The 22,060-nt window shown below is 33.6% G+C and overlaps 2 protein-coding genes across 3 annotated transcripts; both read right to left on the bottom strand.

Moving 5' to 3' along the window:
* Positions 1–4,056: 4,056 nt before the first annotated feature.
* Positions 4,057–10,644, bottom strand: LOC133179179 (pirin-like). Of its 2 annotated transcripts, none has more exons than XM_061313969.1 (9): positions 10,615–10,644; positions 9,860–10,119; positions 8,397–8,489; positions 8,045–8,125; positions 7,377–7,583; positions 7,037–7,166; positions 6,311–6,396; positions 5,208–5,274; positions 4,057–4,835 (listed from the first exon to the last, which is right to left on the bottom strand). In XM_061313969.1, the coding sequence occupies exons 2-9, from the start codon at positions 10,109–10,111 to the stop codon at positions 4,708–4,710; spliced, it is 1,044 nt and encodes a 347-aa protein (XP_061169953.1). In that variant the 5' UTR covers positions 10,112–10,119; positions 10,615–10,644; the 3' UTR covers positions 4,057–4,707. The 2 variants fall into 2 exon arrangements, with proteins under 2 accessions (XP_061169953.1, XP_061169955.1); XM_061313971.1 differs by having other exon boundaries at positions 4,716–5,004.
* A 2,499-nt stretch (positions 10,645–13,143) lies between these two features.
* On the bottom strand, positions 13,144–21,463 carry LOC133179181 (pirin-like). Its single transcript, XM_061313973.1, has 8 exons — positions 21,283–21,463; positions 18,430–18,522; positions 17,562–17,642; positions 16,503–16,709; positions 16,151–16,280; positions 15,765–15,850; positions 15,370–15,436; positions 13,144–13,767 (listed from the first exon to the last, which is right to left on the bottom strand). The coding sequence occupies exons 1-8, from the start codon at positions 21,373–21,375 to the stop codon at positions 13,640–13,642; spliced, it is 885 nt and encodes a 294-aa protein (XP_061169957.1). The 5' UTR covers positions 21,376–21,463; the 3' UTR covers positions 13,144–13,639.
* Positions 21,464–22,060: the final 597 nt, after the last annotated feature.

Here is a 22,060-nt window from a genome sequence, read left to right as displayed (position 1 = left end):
ACCATATGTTTGCTCATCATAACTAATCACTTTGTTTATCTGTTTAACACTAAGGAGCAAACAGGATTATTTAATAGAATTAATGCATTTTCACTAAATTATCAAGAGCCCCACCCTCACACCAGCACATCTGACCCAGGGGTCATGAAATTCACTACTCTGGAAGAAGCACACTTGCTCAGCATAACTATACACTTAGCTTCTTTGCTTTTTTAACCAGAAGAAGAAAAGAATATTTTCAAAGAAATTTTGCTTTTTCACTTTATAATCAATAAAAGCCCCCCCCCCCCCCCCCACCCCTTCACCAGAACCCTTGAACCTGGGGTCATAAAATTCACAATTTTGGAAGAGGCATCCTTGCGTATCATAACAATGTATTTTTAAATTAGTCTGTCTAAACCCAGGGGCAGAGAAGAAGATTTTCAAAGAAATAATTCACCTTCACTATAGGATCTATATAGCCCCGCTCTAGCACCAGAACTCCTGTCCCCGGGGCCATGAATTTCAAAATTTTGGAAGAGGCATCCTTGCTTATCATAACAATGTACTTAGTTTGTTTAAATAATACCCAGGTGCAGAGAAAAAGATTTTTAAAGAATTAATACATTTTCACTTTATAATCAATAGAGCCCCACCCTAACACCAGAACCCCTGATCCAGGAGCCACGAATTTCACAATTTTGAAAGAGGCATCCTTGATTATCATAACTATGTATTTAATGCGTTTCAATAATACCCAGGAGTAGAGAAGAAGATTTTCAAAGAATTAATGCATTTTCACTATATAATCAATAGAGCCCCACCCTAACACCAGAACCCCTGACCCAGGGGCCATGAAATTCACAATTTTGAAAGAGACACTCTTGCTCATCATAACTATGTACTTAGTTACTGTATTTAATACCCAGGAGCAGAGAAGAAGATTTTCAAAGAATTAATGCATTTTCACTATATAATCAATAGAGTCCCACCCTAACACCAGAACCCCTGACCCAGGGGCCATGAAATTCACAATTTTGGAAGAGGCACTCTTGCTCATCCTAACTATGTATTTAGTTAGTTTATTTAATACCCAGGAGCAGAGAAGAAGATTTTCAATGAATTAATGCATTTTTCACTATATAATCAATAGAACCCCGCCCTAACACCAGAACCCTGCCCCCGGGGCCATGAATTTCACAATTTTGGAAGAGGCACTCTTACTCATCATAACTATATACTTAGTTGGTTTATTTAATACCCAGGAGCAGAGAAGAAGATTTTCAAAGAATTGATGCATTTTCACTATATAATCAATAGAGCCCCACCCTAACACCAGAACCCCTGACCCAGGGGCCATGAAATTCACAATTTTGGAAGAGGCACTCTTGCTCATCCTAACTATGTATTTAGTTAGTTTATTTAATACCCAGGAGCAGAGAAGAAGATTTTCAATGAATTAATGCATTTTTCACTATATAATCAATAGAACCCCGCCCTAACACCAGAACCCTGCCCCCGGGGCCATGAATTTCACAATTTTGGAAGAGGCACTCTTACTCATCATAACTATATACTTAGTTGGTTTATTTAATACCCAGGAGCAGAGAAGAAGATTTTCAAAGAATTGATGCATTTTCACTATATAATCAATAGAGCCCCACCCTAACACCAGAACCCCTGCCCCTGGGGCTATGAATTTCACAATTTTGGAAGAGGCACTCTTACTCATCATAACTATATGGGTGAATTAAAAAAAAATGACCACCAAACTAAATTTTTTTGGCAAAATTCAACTACTTATAACATATTTTTCACTTATATCATCATATTGCAAATGCATTCTAGTTTAAAATCCTGAAGTGGCAATAGAATAGACAATTGGATTAAAAAGTTTCAGAATTTTTATTAGTATAATTTCTTTTGAAAAAAGAAAATATCATTACACCATAAAAGACTTTCTAAAATACATAATCACAAGAAATTATAGTTTTTTATGCTTTAAAATGGTAAAAGGGGTATAAATGATTAAATCTAGACCTTGAATGAGTATCTTCTCTTGCACATGTGACAAAAAATTGGCTTTTTGATTGTTATTTTACATTATTTTTTCAATTCTGGTTTGAAAAGTTTTAATATGAAAAAAATATGAAGCAATAAAATTCCCCAAAATTCACTTTCTTGTTCGTTCAAGTCAATTCTTTAAATCTAAGCCAAAAAAGAATTGTTATATATGAGTTCTCTTACGAAAAATACTAGATTTTGAAGTGACCCTATGTTACATTATTGTGTTGCACTCCTGACATCTGATATATATTTTATTTAACATTGTTTTAAAAATTATAACACACAATAACCCATTCTTACTTTGTAAATCAATTTGTTGTGTTGATATATTTCATCGTTTACAGCAGGTTTTTCATATTTTGAAGACCTTAAAACATGATTATTTGCAAAGTGTAATATATATAAATTGTATTTAAAATATATGTGAAATGATGAAAACTATTCCCTGAATTGACTGTAAAATTTCTGTAATTAGTTGATAGACATAGTGTTTTGAACATCAAATAGTATCAAGCATTTTTTTTCAACTTAATTTTTAGTAAAGATAGTTAAAAAGCATCGGTAATTATGAAGTAGTTTTGTTGCACTCCTGACTGCAGTAAAGTTTAAAATTAAAACCACAGAACACAAAAATTCATAAAGTGTTGGCAACATCAAGTGGTAATGAAATTGTGCAATACTTATAGTCCAATACTTCATAATTAAAACAGATGAAAGTATTTAAAATTCGCATTTTATCTGGAATTATACCCTATTTTATGCCAAAAAACTAGCTTAAATGTATATTTAGAAGATAAAATATATTTTAAAGCATATTTTCCTTTAGAAGACAAACACAGTAACCCACCAGAAAAATTCTTCTCATCATTTTTTCTTTCTTTTTATTCTTATTGGATGATTTATAATTCTAACATATTTGTTGCACTCCTGACCAAAAGCATTTGGGCCTTTAAAGTAGAATTCTGAAGTGAAAATTACATAAGAACTTGTTCTGTTGTTTCAGTGAAGTTGAGGAGGAATTACTCGAATTTTATGACAATGTTTTAGTGTGTTTATTTTTAATGTTCATTAAAAAAATCACAACAAAGTTAAAAACACATCTGAATTGATAAAATTGAAAAAGGAAGGATTTTAATAATAAAACTGTCAATAATTTAGCATTAAATTATACAAAGAGATCATTATTAATTAATGAATACTTCTAAGCATGAATAGAAGTCTTTTCGTCACACAACTTGAATCTTTAAAAAATGTGTTGCACTCCTGACCATAGAAATATGGATCTGAAGCACAGACAGATCCTGTAATTGATAAATCTATTTGGTAAAAATGTTCTTTGTGTCTCTATTTTCCAAAATAAAAATCAGAAAATCATATAATGATAATAGTTTTTTCATGCTTGGGAGCAAAATATCAAATGTTGCACACCTGACATTTTGGGGTATGCACATATACTTGACTCTCATTAATGCTGCTTGTGATTTATATAACATTTTTAATTTTTAAAATGTATATCAGTTATTATTTTACACTTCCAAAATTCTTTTTTGTCTTAATTTTCTATCAGAATTTTACAATTGATGTTTTTTTGGCAACACTACATTTTTTCTGTTGCACTCCTGACATGGTATAACATTTTTTTAAACATCAGCCATGACCACAACCTGATTAAACAAAAGTTACTACAGTCCACATTTAAAGCTCAATACTTTGAATATTATCAGGAAAGTCTTTATTTTCAACATGAAGCATTATTTTTTATTTCACAGAGCTCCAAAAAATATTGAAATTTCAAAATGTCACAAAAAGGTGTTGCACTCCTGACAATTTTAGCATCATTTTTGGGCATAACTTTTTTGTTAATTGAGATATCAATGAGATATTTGGCAGGTATTTAGACACTATCTAAAGACATATGCTGAGACATAGAAATCTATTTTCATTGCCTGTATTTTTAGTGTGGGTTGATAAATATGCGTTTGGTCATTTTTTTTGAATTCACCCATATACTTAGTTAGTTTATTTAATACCCAGGAGCAGAGAAGAAGATTTTCAAAGAAATAATGCACTTTCACTATATGATCTATATTAAGCCACGCCCTAGCACCAGAACCTCTGACCGTGGGGCCATGAATTTCACAATTTTGGTAGAGGACTCAATGCTTATTACAATGATGCCAACAGTTTGACTGCTTGATGTCCAGGAGTAAAGAAGAAGATTTTTAAAGATTGCATTAATTTTGGTGGTTTTAGCCCCACCCCTCAGGCCCCAGGGGGGCAGGGACCATGAAATTCACAATTTTTGTTCCCCTTCACACATAGATGCTATATGCCAAATTTAGTTGAAATTGGTTGAGCGGTTTCAGAGAAGAAGCTAAAAATGTTCAAATGTTAACGCACATCTCACGTCGCCGGACAAAAACGGATAGCAATAGGTCACCTGAGTGACTCAGGTGACCTAAAAAAACCCTGCAAAAATGGTGTGTATTAATTTTTTTTCAAATTGTCTCCATAAATATTATATACTGGTAATATAACATAACATTGATTTCCAGTGTCTATCTCTCGTACTATAAATATATGTACACAGTAATTAAGACTATACACAGAAAATGGTATGGAGGTGGTATGATCGGGGAAAAAAGGTCTCATCAAAAGACGTTATCCATTGTCATCCTCAGTGACAATAAAAGAGTTCCAAGTATGAGCATTTTCAAATCCATTCCTCCCAAACTGATAATCCTTTCTAGCCTGGTGAAGTTCCTCCTCTGATGACATAACAAATGGACCTACATAAATCACAAACAAGGGTGAGGTTACAGGTAACAGATTCCACTTAGATGCGATTCTTCACATAATCAGACTTCCATTTAGGGGCCTTCTCAAAACCATTTTTCCCAGACTGATATTCCCGAAAAGTTTGTTGTAATTCGTCTTGAGAGTTCATAACAAAAGGTCCTGGGGGATACAAAACAGGCTCACAATCAAATAGCAAAACATACTTAACAAATTTCATAACAAAAGGTCCTGGGGGATACAAAACAGGCTCACAATCCAATAGCAAAACATATTTAACAAATTTCAATAATTTCCATTTTTTCTAAATATTTCAGAGAGTAAGTTAATCCTACTTTGTACCTTATCTAAAACAAATGGCTTACCATACTGAAAAACAGGCTCTTTGATTGGTTCCCCAGCAATCATAACTAAATGACATTCTGTTGACCCCTAAAATGTAAAAAAAAAAATTTGGAAATATTTTCCGACGAGTTTATAGACATGATCAAATTTGGTCCATTTTTTGTTATAAGAAACAACCACAGATAACATTTTGCAATTGAAAACCTAAAATAGTTCTCAGCTCTAAATGAATCAAACCTACATCTATCTTCCTATCCATATACAAGATGTGTCTAACACTACTGCTGAGTCTGCATAAAATGATAGGTAAGTGTGCCCCTACATTTTTTTTAAAGCAAATTGTACTTTAAAAAATGATAGAAAAAATGATTCTATGGAGTAAACTCAGAGTCTTATTGTGTAAGAAGAATCATTTCCTCCCTCCATCAAGCTGTTATAACCTGTATACATACTTGCCAACCTCCAACATGTAAAAAGAGGGTCATGACCCTCATTGGAAAGTAAAAAATCTGGTCATAAAGCGTAACGACATTCACAACATATTTACCATGATTATATTATATTTCATACTGCATATATATACAATAAGCATTCGTATACTGAGGATTATTTTACTGACATGAGAAGTTTGAGCTAATTTTGAAAGTATTCAAATCCTTGTTTTTAAGCTATTTTTCATCTCCAGACCTAATAAACAATGCAATGTAGATTTAATGTACAGTTAGCCTCATACTATTTTTAATCACTCTATTTTATCAAATTAAAGTTGAGTTCCAAATTCTTTGATATGTACATAAATATTGTTTTTATTTTTCTTGGTGTTGTTGCTGCTAGCCCTGATAATGATCTTATTCTATCCAAACCCAATTTATAATGACTTCAACATAGTTTCAAAATTAGGTTGATAACTCGAAATTAAATGTGCAAACTAATTTACAAACCAAACCGAGATTTTCGGGTTGTTCGGCAAAAATCAGGTGAAATCCATGAGCACTGTGTTATAGAAATAATCAGGTTACAGGTTGAAAAATAAGGTTGACCCAAAAAATCGGGTTAATTGGTAACTTTGTGTATAATACATGGATAATCTCTATATAATCTTTATATCATAATAACAGCTTACAGAGTTCTCTGCCTGTATACCGTCTCCGTCATCATTGAAGGTTACCGTGTGATGAGCTTCATGTTCCCTCTGATTTCCTGCTGGACCTGTAACCATAGCAACAATATCTACTTGATGTCAGGATACGTGGGAAAAAGTCTGATCATGCATCATTTTGAAAAGTAGATACACATGGTTCAATGTACTTGTATGCTTATATTATTTTATGACTGGGAAGGTATTCTGATAAATTTCTCACAACATATGTTGTCTTATAAGGTTCTAATTGTTCTCATACTGATACCATCCCCTACTAGACATTAGGTAAATTAATAATCAAATACAAGGGATTTATAAAGTTTTAAATTATCTCCAAATATAACTTACTCTTAAATACAATTTCCACTGAAATAAAAATTAAGGTTTTTTTTTTTTTTAAATTTTGTTGAAAAATAAAAAACAATGCCAATTAATTCTTATCATAAAGCCTTGCAGTGCTGAAAAATATTGTAATCTGTATCATTTTGTAACCACTGTCTTGTGATATGTATCATTTGATTCATTTTACAGAATGCTTGTATCATCACAGCCTTCATTAATTTGAAGAAGTAAAACTTTAAGAACATGTACTATTCCTACAGTGTATCTGCACAGGTACATGTAGCAACCCCTGAGTATACAGTACATTTCCAAATCCAACTCCCTTCTATAAATACCAATGTATATATGCAAATCTTGCCAACTCACCAAACTTTGCCTTGCCAGATAGGATGTACAAGAAGGACCTCCAACCAGCAGGTATTGGTTGTTCCAGTTTAGATCCAGGATCCAGCTTAAAGTCCAGATACATTGTAGGAGTGCGAGTATATACCTTTGACTACAACATTCATAGGATAAAATCATCAAAGTCCAGATAAATTAATACTGAGAGGAAAATGAAAGCTTAGTCCATAAGATAGTCACAGTAAAATAGGAATGCTTGAATTCAAGGAGCACCTGTAAACATTTTAACTGCATGTTTAAAGTTACATACAGATGTGTAGAAATGTAAATTTTTAATAGTCACTTTATACATTTTCTTATTAACCTTTATGCCAAAAGCTTCCCCAGCAATGACCTTGACCGTGACCCCATTTTTGGTTGTCCTTGGGATGTCCTTGTCCTTCAGCTCCTGATAAGCTGGTTCAATCATTTTGTATTTCTTGGCCAGATTGACCCACAGCTGAAGGCCATGGGCCTCCCCCTCTCCATGTGGCATTTCACAGTGGACAATTCCTCTGCCAGCTGTCATCCACTATATCATAAATGAATATTTATTACTTCAAGGTGAACAATAATAAAAACTGTTAGAAGGAAAGGGCTTTATAGTAAACAATTTCAATGATCCCTTACTCTTGAATGATCGATTTTCTTAAATATAGAAGTACTTTCAGTTAAACTCTTGGAGGTATTTTGGCTCTCCAGAGTTTAAGATATCTGCATGGTTTGGTAAATCTCTCTCTCTCTATATATATATATAATTATATGACATTATGCATCAAATCTAACAATGACATCATAAATAAAGCTTCATAAACTTGCGGGAAGCAGTATAGTGAGACTATACAATGTGAAGTGCTATAACATTGAAAATAACAAAGGGAAAAATAAGAAGCAATGAATAATTATAAACAGTGCAGTCTTAAATTATTCAAATATGATTACTAGTATTACGTATACCAGAACTAATTTTTTTCTCTGGTTTTCCTTCTTTACCTGTAAATCTCCATCCTGAATTATCCCCTTGTGACCACAGAAGTCCTCATGTCTCATTGACCCTTTCAAAACATAGGTGACCTACAGACAGAATATTCACTTACAATTACCCTTGTCGTTTTTAGAATTCCTCTTGCTGTTTCAAATATTCATGTATAACATTATCTAGCAAATTAGCAGTGATTAATTTTTTGTTCAAAAAATGTTAAAATATTATCTTGAATTAAGAAAATTTCTGGGAAAAACGTGAATTGACAAAAAGTGAACAACAATTGAAAACATTCCCTCTAATTAAAACATCAATACACATTTATCATGTTTATTAACAAAAAATTGTAATCTAAACACATACCGTCTCAAATCCTCTGTGTGGGTGGTCCGGAAATCCCCCTGGTGCCTTTCCTTTGAATTCATCCAGCATCAGGAACGGGTCAAAATTTTTCAACTACAAACATTAAACATTGATGATATAAAGGGTTATCAAATGCAATTTGAATTTTCTACATTTATTTTTGGAAATATATCTCTTAAATACATTCACAAGAAGATAAATATTGGATGAATTCCAGTAGACTTCCCAGTAGCACAAGTTATCTAGGTGTGTCCTCAAAAGTGATCTCTGTCTGTGAAGGAGCTAGCCTATCAATGTGGAATTTCATTCTAAATTCATGTATACCGTAAATCTGGAAATTTTTGCTGTAGATAAATTTTTAGCAGATTTGCGCGTGCATTGCATTCGCAAAAATATATTTCTTAAAAATAAATCAACAACAAAAAAATGAAAAACAAAAATTTTTGCTATTTTTTAACAAGATGAACAGGTGTTCGTAAGCAGTGGTCATTTTTAGAAATCTGTTTATACTACAAGCTAATTACCCGTGACAATCCGTGCGTAAGACTACCTTCACTACATTCAACATCGTCCGATGGTCTGACAGGCAGTATGTCTCTTTTAAATTATTTCTTTAAGAAAGAGAGGCCAGTTGTTTTATCTAAGAACAGATGTTTTTATCTGAAGGTTAGTTAAAACTGACAGCATTTTATATATTTTTTGTACATGCGTGATTTATTAAAATGTTATGAAAACTTTAAATAGGTTAGATGTTTTATCTCCTAAATTCTAATATTTTATCTTATTATCGAACACTGGCATTGTTTAGTATTGTATGTACATGTGTAATTTATTGTAAGTACATGCGTAATTTATTGTATGTACTACATCCTTAACTTATAAACTGCTATGAAAATTTTAAGTGCTTTTTAATTTTAGCACCAATGTCAATTCGCAAAATTTTGAAACGTAAAAATTAATCAACAGCTTTTTGAACCAGATTCGCAAAAATAAATCGACGTAAAAATTTCCAGATTTACGGTAGTACCAGTAATATTCTGCATATATTGTCATTATCATGTTGATACCCCTTAGCACAATACAGTTGACCTTCAGTATATCAAACACTGATATCTCGAATACCACGGATATATGTCAAAGTGATTTGGAAGTCCCAATCACTTTTTCTTTATGTATTTTAACCTTGATGCCTATAGACTCCTCGGATATCTCAAAGTTTCTCGGTCCTATCAAGTTCGTGATAATGATGTTTGACTGTATATACAAGTGTCAAATGTGCATGTACATGTTTACATATATAGATGATGTATGTAAACTTACGCTTTTTAACCTATATTTTAGAACTTTTCCTTCTTATATTTCAGACTTGACAGAACTCAAAAAGAGTTCACTAAAATTATTCCAGCACTCGAGTGTTTTGAGCTTGAAACATCAATCAGATGATACACTGTTCTAAGTGATACCTCTGGTCTCCCTATACTCCGCCTGACTCGAGCCCCCACTCCTTCGTCCTGCTCCACGGACAGTACGGCCTTCTGTACGGTCCTAGCCTTCATAGTGGATACGGCTCGGGATACAACCAAACACGTCTGGTTAGAAAATCTGAATGGATTAAACTGCTGACAGCTTTTCTTGAGATGATTACTGGATGTGGCTTTAAAACTCCCAAGTAGGGCTGACAGTGTGCAAGTAACAAGACTGTATCTACTCAGCATTCAGGGTACTGCAACAGTCAATATTGGGAGTTTGTGATTACACCAGTTGATTCAACACTATCTAGATATAATTAGGCATTTAATCAAACAGTTGCCAAAATCTATTCATGTAATAAAATGAAATGAAAGTTGACAATCGCGTTTTTGAAGGAAACAATACATGTAGCCTGTATTCAGATTTTATACTGTACCGCTGTTATATCCACAAATATGTTCATAGTACACTACCATATGTAAATATATATTAATTTGTGAAAATATATTACACATGATATATACACACATGCACGTCGTCTTTGTATAAAGCCTTCTGTATGGATTGTCAATATTTAGAACATTCCACAATGACATAGCGGTATTTAATTTTTTTACGTAACATTATTTCAATGTCAATTAAATGAATAAGAGCAAAACACGGATGTCCGTGTATATTTTACATTAAAAGAAAGAAAACTGGATCCATTTAAGAATTCGTATATAACTGTTACAGTTAGTCTACTCACTGAAAATTTCCAAAGGAGACATCTAACATGCTACAATTTTTTGTAAACAAACCTAGTATGCTTATGTTTTTTTTTTTAATTTCTAATTACAGGAGAGTTCCGATTCGAGAGGCCCAAAGGTGTTAATGGTCACCTGAGTATACTGTACCACTGTTTGAATATAACTTAAGTTAAAACAAAATAAGCTGATAAATGAAGCTATGTTGCCCAAAATCAGGAGAAATAGGATGATCAGGGATCAGCAAAATAAATATAGATTAATTTAGTGCTCAGTAACACATTTTAAAGTTGATCTATTTACTTGCCTGCACTTGCCCCAATTTGACAAGTTATCTCCATGCTGGAACAAGATAAAACAATGGTTCTTGAGCACTATTAGTAAACTGATCTCAATCCCTCTCCATTAGACTCACTGAGTCTTTGAAGAACATTTAATGTACAAATATAAGGTATTTTTGTTCCTTTTTATTTATCTAGTATTTACAAGTATACCTGTTCATTAAAAACTAAGAGAGTACCTTTTGTATTAAAAATTATTAAAATTCTTGTATAATTCTATTATTCAATTGACCTTTCAATTGCATTATTTACACTGATTAATTATCAAATGATAGGTGAATAGCAAAGGGGAATAACTTCTTTCAGTAGAATACAAATTAATAAATTCACAAAGTGGTGCAGACTTTAAACAATCTGGAAAAATACCCTTGCGCATTACAGCTTTATATACTCTGCTTGCTGCCTAGATGCCCAGGAGCAGAGAAGAAGATTTTCAAAGAAATACAAGTGTAATGCATTTTCACTATAGAAGAGCCACACCCTAATGTTAACACCAGACCCTCTGACCCAGGGGCCAAGAAATTCACAACAGGCTCCCTTACCCTTGCTCATCATAACCATGCACTCAGTATATTTGCTAATTACCATGGACAGAGAAGATTTCCAAAGAAAACAATGCATTTTTTACTATAATATATTCCAAAGAGCCCCACCATAGCACAAAAACCACTGACCCTGGGGTTATGAATGTCAAAAGGATGATTCTCTATAAGGCCATTTTCAGGCCTATGATAAAATCACTTAAAAATGTGATTTTATGTAACTTTCATCATTCTATTTCATGATTTTAATGTTTGTTTTTCAACATCAATCACCTATCTCATGTGATTTAGAGATCACAAACGGCCATCAATTAAAGAAAAATTGAGGCTAGGTCTATTTACATCAAGTTTCTAAGCATTTTTCTAAATTTTAAAGATCAAAATTGCTTATTTATGTCAGAAACATTTGATACTATTTGAAGTCACTGTAGGCAGCAAAATGGCCTTATAGAGAATGAACCTTTGAAAAGGCATCTTTGTTCATCATAAGCATGCAATTAGTTTTTCTGCTAAATATCCAAGGGCAGAGAAAAGATTTTCAAAGAAATAATGCATTATTTTCACTATATTTTTAACAAACCCTCACATGAACTCTGGAACCACTAATTTCATAATCTTTTGAAGAGGCATCTTTTCTCATCATAATCATGCACTTAATTTATCTGCTTAATACTCAGAAACAGAGAAGATATGCAAAGAATTAATGCAATTTCACTTTATAATCAATAGAGCCCCACCCTAAACCAAAACTTCTTACCCGGGGGCCATGAAATTCAGAATTTTGGAAGAGGCATCCTTGCTCATCATAACTATGCACTTGGTTTGTTCAATACACTGTAGCAAAGAAGATTTTCAAAGAAATAATGACCTTTTCCTATAAAATCAATAGAGCCCCCCTCTCCCAGACAACCCCTGACCCTTGGGCCACAAATTTCATAATTTTGGAAGATGCACTCCTGATTATCATAACTGTGCAATTAGTTTATCTGCTAAATACCGAGGAGCAGAGAAGAAGATTTTCAAAGAATTTATGCAATTTCACTATATAATCAATAAGAGCCCCGCCCTAACACAAAACACCCTAACACCAATTCCAAAACCCCTGACCCACTAGCCAAGAAATTCAGAATTTTACAAGTGCTCATACATGCACTTAGTTTATCTGCAAAATATCAAGGAGCAGAGAAGAAGATATTCAGAGAAATAATGCAGTTTCAGTAAGAGCCCCCCCCCCCCCCCCCACTAAACTAAAATCCTGACTCTTGATCACCATAACCATGCACCTAGTCTATCTGCTAAATATCTAGGGACAGAGAAGAAAATTTTCAAAGAAATAATGCATTTTCATTTAATAAAGCCCCATCCTAACATCCTAACACCAGAACCCCTGACCCAGAGGCCATGAAAATCACAATTTTTGAAGAGATGCCCTTGTTCATCTTTAAATTATTTGCTTAATACACAGGAGTAGAGAAGAAGATTGCCAAATTTGGTTGAAATTGGTTCAGCGTTTCTTCTAGAAATTCCTAATTGAGGACATTTTAAGTGGTAAATTTTTAATACTATTGACTTAATTAATACATGTATATTGTATCTGACTTTTACCTTGGATTTGATATTAATCAGTTATACAACAAACATGCAATCATCTGAATTCTATTTTTATTACACACTCAAACATGTGGAATGTATTGTCAAAAAATATATTAACTAGGCAAACTTAAATCACATGTATGTAAATATTATTAAAATATTCTCTTTCTCCTCCCTCTTTCCCTCTCTCAAAATATACATATACATATAAATATGGCAAAATGTAACTCAAATGAATTTCATGTGAAATATATATGAAAATTTTCACAATTTCTCATGAGGACCATTTGCCTGTGTATCGTTACAATAAAAAAAAAATATTTCAACTCCAACAGTTGTACTTCTGTTTAAAACATACAAATCCAATAACATTTTATTTAGGATGTTTTGTTTTACATTAATACAATAATGCTTACCGAGAAGTTAATGTTCTTCATAAGAAAACTTATTTGATGTTTTTCATTTGTATCAATAAGCATTTTATTCCTTCTTGTAGATTGAAAGACATCTTAACACACCTCCTGAGAGAAATAATAGAGATCAGAAGTTGGTCAGCTAACATCGAGATTCTTTACATAATCAGACTGCCATTTAGAGGCATTCTCAAAGCCAGGTCCCCCTGTCTGATAGTCATGTAAAGCCTGCTGTGCTTCCTCTTGTGAGTTCATAACAAAAGGTCCTACAGGTAGAAAAAGTAATAAATTACAAATTAAAAAAACAGAAAATTTCTCAGGGATTAATGAACGATCTTGACTATTTGAACTAAGACCCTTGACCCTAAAATCTAGAAAAGCCTTTTCTACCTATAAATGAATTTGATGTCTGTAGGTTTCAAATAATAAAAAGTGTGTGTAGGAATAAATAAATATATTTAACTTAAACGATTTGTCACACAAAACTGAATAACTCAAAATCTTTATGTTTCTCTAAGCACATTACGGTCCATTGAAGATCATAGCAGCTATGTAGCTCTATGAAGAGCTACAATCACGAAGGATATGCTAGCCTAGCTGCTACATATTAGGGAATAAAAACAATTAATTCATATTGTGCATTAAAGCTGAACACGACTCGTAAATAGGCATTCACCATTTTTGATAATACTATCTACAATTTCGGCACTGGGGTATACTTTTCGCATTCGTTACACCTGACTGCTTTAGTGTCATGGGTATCGGCATGGAATGGTGACACATGTTCATGCTGGTTATCTTGCATTACCTATGTTTACATTTTATTGCAGTAACATGTATTTGTGTTTGTTTGTATACTGCACTGACCTGTGCAACTGTTGTAAGTTTCTTTGGTATATTACTCTCCTGCATAAGAAGAAGTACTCAGTTATTTGTTGTTGCTAACGAGTGCTGTATAAGCATACGTCTGTCTACACTGGTGACAATTGATTACACTGAACAGTGACTAAGTGAGTGGCTTTATATAGGGAACCTCAGATATAGCGAGAGACCAATTGATATGGCAGACACATTCCTTTTATGAATCGTGTTCAGCTTTAATGGACCTATCAATCTAGCCTAGCAGGTAGGCTAGCAGCTATGATCTTGAATGCAGCCCTGCAAGGTCACTTGCAAAGTGAAAATTGATTATGTAAGCTGACAGAATAATGGTCTTTTTGTCATGGTCCTCTGGCACATATTTTTGAAAGAATGTCTAATGCCCAAGATCAGAATGAATTTGTTTGGTCATAAAGATCTTGATCTTTGGCCAAAAGACCCTGACTCCAGTCCATAGGTGTCTTCCTACTTCCACATAGCATTTCCTATCTTTATAGTATATGAATATATATCAAGTTTGTAATTTTGAAATAACAGTACTATTGCACCAACAATTGTATAAATAATCTTGGCCTTTGTCTGAGACTCTCAAATTGATAATATCTTTCAACAACTTAGTGATACTAAAAGTTTGATAGTTCAAAGGCACTGAAGTTACACAAGACTGTTGACCGATGACAGAGGGACAAGTTTATCACACAGGACACATTAGTGCTTTATAATTTCTTTCAAATTACCAGAATTTTACGATAGCTGAACTTCAAAGCAATATGGTAATTATATTTTAATGCCTTTTATGCTGCTTCTTGACTGCTAATTCAAGTACACACTATCATATGATAAAATAAATACATACAGAAGTTTTGTTCCAAATGCACTAATTTATGATTGTGCTAATCAGTTGATGAGGAAGATTCAGCTAAATGTTGAGTGCACTAATTTATGTATGTTTACAGTATCTAATAACTACATAAAATCACATGACCTACCCTGCTGATAAACAGGTTCTTTGATTGGTTCTCCAGCAATCATAACTAAATGACACTTTGCTGTCCCCTAAAATGTCAAATTATTTCTCAGTATTAACAAAAGATTTCTGAGAGCATTGTTTAAGTAATACATGCCCCCCTCCAACAAATTTTCACAAAGTATACATTCACACAAAATGATTCTTTATAATATGATCTGAGGATTCTGCAAATAATTACAATTAGCTAGCATAACAGTCAGCATTCACACAGTTAGCTGTGAGGTGTTGGATAACTTAATTCAAGGTTTAATCTGAGCAAGTGATTCAACAAATCCACTAAATGTGATATAAATATTCTGTTTGTGTCTCCCTCCCTGAGTGATGAATATTTAACACTCAATATCATCAGCTTACAGAGTTCTCCACTTGTATACTGTCTCCATCGTCCTCAAAGGTCACCATGTGATGAGCCTCGTGCTCCTCCTGACTTCCTGCTGGACCTGTAACCATAGCAACATTTAGATATATAAAAAACAATGTGCTCATTGGCCACAGCACTCAAATAATTATTCCCATATAAAAATGTTTATCCCTGTTGTGTGTATACATGTATATAATTTTGAAAATGGCTTTTGTACATTAATTTTGAAGTGGTATTAAAGTAATGTACTGTTACAATATTTATCGGGTTCTTTTTCTATACTGCAATGCAAATATTTTGCTTTCCTGTTTCTATGTGAACTATCTTGTCAGGTTTCTTTGGATTTCAGTGTATATGTGTCTTACATGAACCAACCTACCAAACTTTGCCTTGCCGCACAGGATGTACAAGAAAGACCTCCACCCAGTTGGAATCGGCTGTTCCAATTTAGATCCAGGGTCCAGTATAAAGTCCAGATACATTGTAGGTGTACGCGTGTATATCTTAGACTATAAAAATTATACAGGATAAAAGATACACATGGCAACATTTTGGTCATAGAATGCATTCTCCACTAAGTTTCCTTTGTTGTTGATGGTTTTGAATAACAAAAAAAGTATAGCTGGGATAAATGTTTTCCATTCACATATATCTGTACAGAAAATATTCATTTTATTAAAAAATTGTTAATCTTTGGATAAAAAAAAGAATTGCAGGGGTCATTTCATTACCTTTATTCCAAATGCTTCCCCAGCAAGGACCTTGACCATGACTCCATCTTTGGTTGTCCTTGGGATGTCCTTTTCCAGCAGCTCCTGAAATGCTGGCTCCACCATCTTTTCTTTCTTGGCTAAATTAACCCACAGCTGAAGTCCGTGGACCTCTTCTTCTCCATGTGGCATTTCACAATGGACAATTCCTCTGCCAGCTGTCATCCACTACATGTATAACACAAGGTCACAAAGAACTGTATGTCTCCATGAAAATCTTTTACAACCGAGGATGATAAAAAGATTTTCTCCAATTCTAGTTATTTCTATGAGAGACATTTTTTTAATTCAACTAATGTGGGAGGTTTGATAGGTTCTTGGTAAATATCTCAAATACAATGGTTAGTTTGGATCTTGCGTCTAAAAACAGAGCAAATGACTGTAAATGAACTTATTCATGGTCACTCAAGCATAAAATGTAGATCAGATGCTGTATTCAATGCATATATAAATCAGAACATTATCTGTAAATTAGAAGCTCCATATGCCTCAATCAGTTTAATTTGAATAACCTTTTGAAATAAGCAGCCTGGAAAAGATCTCATTGCTTCCCTTAAGTTAAGAGGAGCCAATCTATTGTAAATGTAGGTCAGATACAGCATCCTTTGCAAGCATCAGACTTAACAAACATTTACAGCCACCACTTGTGCAAGCATAGTTTGGAAACCCTTGGGAGTCAGACACAGGCCTAAAGGCTGGTAATCCTAAGATACTGGAGCATATGAAGCACTGAACATCATATCTGCAAGTTTGGTCTGAAGTTGAATACCCCTTAATTGAGATAATTCATGAACTAACTTAAACAATAAGCTTAAAAGAAATAAAGGCAGACAGAAAAATGAGTGGATGGACACAGTGATTCCAGTATACTCCCCCTCTCTCTCACAGCTTGTTGCAGGGATATCAAATATAAAAAGTACTGGTATGGCTTGTGGGTAAATTTTCATTACAGGTACATTAAACACAGTGACTGATCTTTCTTGCTGGTTCATTTAGCATGCTAACTCACCTGTAACTCACCTGTAAGTCTCCAGGTTGCAGTAGTCCTTTATGACCACAGGAATCCTCATATTCAATTCCTCCTTTCAAAACATAGGTGACCTGCATCAGATAAAAAAATCATATAAAATGAAATTGATTTTGACTTCTTACATGTTAAGTTCACAGTTTCCCATTACTTTGTGACTTTTCATTTTTCACTGGACCACTGACACTCTGAATCTAAAAGCTCAATGTTCCCTTCATGTGAATTTATTGCAAAATGTACATCGTACAGTGTAGAAAACACAGAAGTGAAGCTGCAGAAAATGTACTGCATCAAGCACTTCAAACGTCTTAAAATGTCTTATGTCAGAGAGAGAGAGAAGGATGTGGATCTAAGAACTGAAATTCCATGTTCCATTTTCAATGTGGACAAAACTTGACTTAGGATAAAAAGCTAAATGATAGCAGCTAGAACTAATAACTAAAATATAGTATTCAATCCAACCCAAAATCCAAGTTCACATTTGACAATATGTGCATCATGAGGCACAGAGAATACTGCAGTCAGTCAGGTGTGTCCAATATGCCTTTTTCCTTCTTTATTCATGGTAGAGAAGAGCATATTAGAAATACTTGGATAGCAATGCTGCTTTGCATCTATCCACGCAGCCATCAATTTCAAAATAACTTCAGGAACTAAGATCACAATACCCCCCCCCCCCCCCTCCACTTTATCATGGAAATGTTGGCATATTCTATACATTTATTCTAATTACTAATGTTTCAAATTATTTCACACTGCCAAGAAACTTAGTTTAGTATGATGCATATATAAAACAGACGTATGTCTTGATACTATGAGAAATTAATATTCTACTAAAAGTGCAAGTTATTTTAAACAAACCGCCTCAAAGCCTCTGTGTGGATGGTCAGGCATTCCATCAGATAATTTGTCTGTGAATTCATCAAACAACAGGAATGGATCAAAAGTTTTCAACTAAAAAATAAATTAAAAAAACAAAACAAAATGATATACCGGTATTATTGCTAAAAAATAATAATGTGAAGCAATCTGTACGTGAGTGGTTCAAAGGATCTAATTTTAATGAGATTGGTTAATTAACACTAACACGTTTGGAATATGACTTTACTTTACCAGTCCCCAGAAAAACGTGCTGAAGTGACTTAAGTATATAAATTATGAGATCGCGTGAGCAATCGAAAAAAAATTAAAGTATGAGGTTTTTGGCCTTTTTGGTCCTAAAATCGAATTCTATGGTTAAAGTTTAGTTTAAAACTTTTGTTTTTAAACTAAGTTTTTAACCTAGTTCTCTGAAAAAATTAAATAAATATTGTTTATTCACTGAAAAATCGACAAAAAAAAAAAAGTCAACAAAGCACGTGAGCCGCATGCTTAGTGAAGTTTCTTTTGTACTTAGCCATTTTTTCATGTAAACAAACCAATGAGATGTTGTTGAAGCTGAATTAAGATCTTGCAAAAAATACAGATGCAACTGAAATGCTTAATAATCTAAAAGAACAAGACACTAACTCTAATCTCTCAAATGGTTAGGGAAGACTAACCCAAATCTCACAAGTGGATGCTAGACTAACCCTAAGCAGACAAATAATGTGCGAGGAATAACCCTAATCTCTCGGATGGATGCGAGACTAACCCTAATCAGTCAAATATTTCTGCAAGAACTAAACCTTGTCTCTCAGGTCGGTGCAAGACTAACCCTAACCAGTCGAGTAGTGTGCAAGACTAACCCTTATCAGTTGAGTGACGTTTATCTTACATCATAGTGCAATGAGTGCACGGATCTTGCGGATCTGGGGACCGGTAAAGTAAATTCTACCCACATGTTTAGGTTTATTCCAATCAACAGCTCCAATGTTATGGACCAGACATAATCTTTACAACTACATTGTTAAGTAGCCTTAATCTTGAATTTTGACAAGAACATGCCTATGGATGATCATCAATATATTCAAGTTTAAATACATTCCCATCCCGAGTCCTAGAGTAATTGCCAAGACGTGATTTCTATATAATATCTATGTCAAGTGACCTTGACCTTTAACATATGACCTTATTAAATTGAGAACATGTCAAAACTTTGTGCCATCTGCAACAACAAACTTCAGATTGAACCATTTCCAACCATAGATTCAACAGGTCCAGCACAATTTCTTGATTTAGCTATATAGCTTGATTTAGCTATATAGCTTGATTTAGCTATATAGCTTTGTTAAGCTATCCAGAATAGCTTGATTTAGCTATTTCATCACACTTTTTTCTTAATGTGTTATTTTTTCAGCATGTACAAAAAGTTGCTCTTGGTGTAGTGATAATATTGAACTCTTCTGAAAATAATGCATGTAAAAATCACTCATCAAATTGTGTCTCCTTGAGAGACTTTGTACTCAAAGTTCTGAAAGTTTTGGGGCAATTGGTAAATGTGACCACACAGTTACTTCTTCAGTGAAATTATAAAGAAGGCCAATTATGGTCAACAAGATAATTGATTGGTAATAATTCAGTACAATGAGAGGCAATCATACTTCTCCACGCCTCAACGCAAACAAGGTAGTGTACATGCAGTTACTCAAACAATGGAAATTCAGCTTTTGCTGAGTATTCAAATGCTGCAATGTTAGAACTATTTTTGATTTCGGTTGTTGTTTTGATAGCCCATAGTACATATATGAATAATCAAATACTTGCGACTTTTTGTCTATTTCTTACAAAAAACATTTTTCTGAAAAACTGCATATAATTAGCTAAATCAAGCTATTTTGCATAGCTTAATAAAGCTATATAGCTATTTCAAGCTATATAGCTAAATCAAGAGATTGTACCTGACCTGTTCAATAGTAGTCGATACACTGTTTACTTCCTTATTTTCCAGTGACCATGACCTTTGAAATATGACCTGTAATGGTCATAACACACTCTGTACATGTAGGTCATCTACAACAAATTAACAAACTAAAACTTTTGATTCATTCAAATTAAGAGTTCGGGAGTTATGATTGAAAATAGCTCGTATACGATTTTGTGACAGACAGATAATCGGTGAAACAGACAATCAAAATCTCATCCTGCTGCGGGAGACGTAAAACAGTGGTGCGCTCGTGCCGTAAAACACAAACTGCGGGACGGTTCGCCCCAAAAGACCATTCGCGCTGAGACGTTTCGCCCCAGGACGGTTCGCACCGAAGATCAATCAATTAATTATGTGGCAATTATCACTTGTTAACAGCAATTATCAACTTCTTAACTTTTATACTGTGTTATATTAATCCAATCAATTGGTTCAATCAATAATACCAATTTATATGGGTTATACTTAACACCTGACACCGCAGGGACCTATAAGGACCTATAAGTCCCTGCGGACACTGAAAACCAAATTATAACACCTTAATTACAAAACTGAATCAGACAATTATGATTGCTGAATAAACATAATTATATCTGCACATGGATAATTATACCTTTAATTATGGTATAAGCCTATTTTCAACAATTTAAACAGACATGAAAGTTTTTTTTAGTAACTTTAGAACTTTTTTTAATAAAGTCAATATTAACCTTATATGTAAATATTTATCTTAAAACATATCGTATTTATATCGTTATAGACAATGAAGATTAAATCGGGCGCGAAACGTCTCGGCGCGAAAGGTCTTCAGGGGCGAATGGTCTTGGCGCGAAACATCAATTGGGGCGAAACGTCCCGTTACCGGGTACCTCAGGTCTTCCTACACCCCGTCTGACTTTTGCTCCGGGCCCTACATCCTCCTCCACCGTCAGTAAAGCTTTTGATACAGTCTTAGCCTTCATTATAAACACAACACTGGTTCAAACCAATTGATATTAGTCATACACTTGTTTTGATTGACCATATTCATGATATTGTCAGAAAACTTTCTGAAGTAAACAATCCTACGACCTTTCATTGTTTCCAATCACAGAAGAGCGGGCCCCATTCGGCTCACCTCGGGAATGTATTTTGTTGATGATGTAATCAACCAAGGTATGCCGAGTAGACACAGAGGAGGCGGATCAAAACGAAAATATTGGGATGAACTGTAATAGGCCTATTTCTTTTCCTACATGTATAATGTTTCATAAAGATTTTAAACCATAGTATTCACATTTTTTCATTTCTTTTTTACATATCTGGTGAATGAAAAGAAAAAGCATGCATAACGTACTTATACATTTATGTAATTTAATGTATAATATATATATAATGTAATGTTAATGTAACGTATAACAGTTATGTAACATTTTCAGGTGCACCTCAAACTAAATTGACATGTTTCTGTATGATTTTAGTACATGTATACAATAAAACTTCCTCTTCCAAATAAAAACAAAAATTTAAGGAAGCTTCTAAGGCCAAAGTTTTTATTTTTTTTGGTTTACGATTTTCTGTCTCAAAAAAATGCATTGGGTGGTCGAAAAATAAAAATAAAAATAATTTAGGATTCAACAGTTTCATTTTAAAATACCAGCAATGTTT

This window comes from Saccostrea echinata, unplaced genomic scaffold, assembly GCF_033153115.1.
Source record: "Saccostrea echinata isolate AGI-Se365-2 ecotype Australia unplaced genomic scaffold, CSIRO_AGI_Sech_v1 ptg000004l, whole genome shotgun sequence".
Lineage (NCBI taxonomy): Eukaryota > Metazoa > Mollusca > Bivalvia > Ostreida > Ostreidae > Saccostrea > Saccostrea echinata.
This window is presented reverse-complemented; position numbering and strand designations above follow the sequence as displayed.

What these genes read in the sequence shown, in the direction of transcription:
- LOC133179179 (XM_061313969.1), bottom strand. Translation starts at nt 10,111, where the DNA reads ATGCTGAGTAGATACAGTCTTGTTACTTGCACACTGTCAGCCCTACTT. An exon ending in ATCTGGCAAGGCAAAGTTTG is followed by an intron (nt 6,397 to 7,036) that starts GTGAGTTGGCAA and finishes CTATGGTTACAG; the next exon opens with GTCCAGCAGGAAATCAGAGG. An exon ending in GTATACAGGCAGAGAACTCT is followed by an intron (nt 5,275 to 6,310) that starts GTAAGCTGTTAT and finishes TTTACATTTTAG; the next exon opens with GGGTCAACAGAATGTCATTT.
- LOC133179181 (XM_061313973.1), bottom strand. Translation starts at nt 21,375, where the DNA reads ATGAAGGCTAAGACTGTATCAAAAGCTTTACTGACGGTGGAGGAGGAT. An exon ending in GGGGTGTAGGAAGACCTGAG is followed by an intron (nt 18,523 to 21,282) that starts GTACCCGGTAAC and finishes TTTATTTTTTAG; the next exon opens with TTGAAAACTTTTGATCCATT. An exon ending in GTATACAAGTGGAGAACTCT is followed by an intron (nt 15,437 to 15,764) that starts GTAAGCTGATGA and finishes TTGACATTTTAG; the next exon opens with GGGACAGCAAAGTGTCATTT.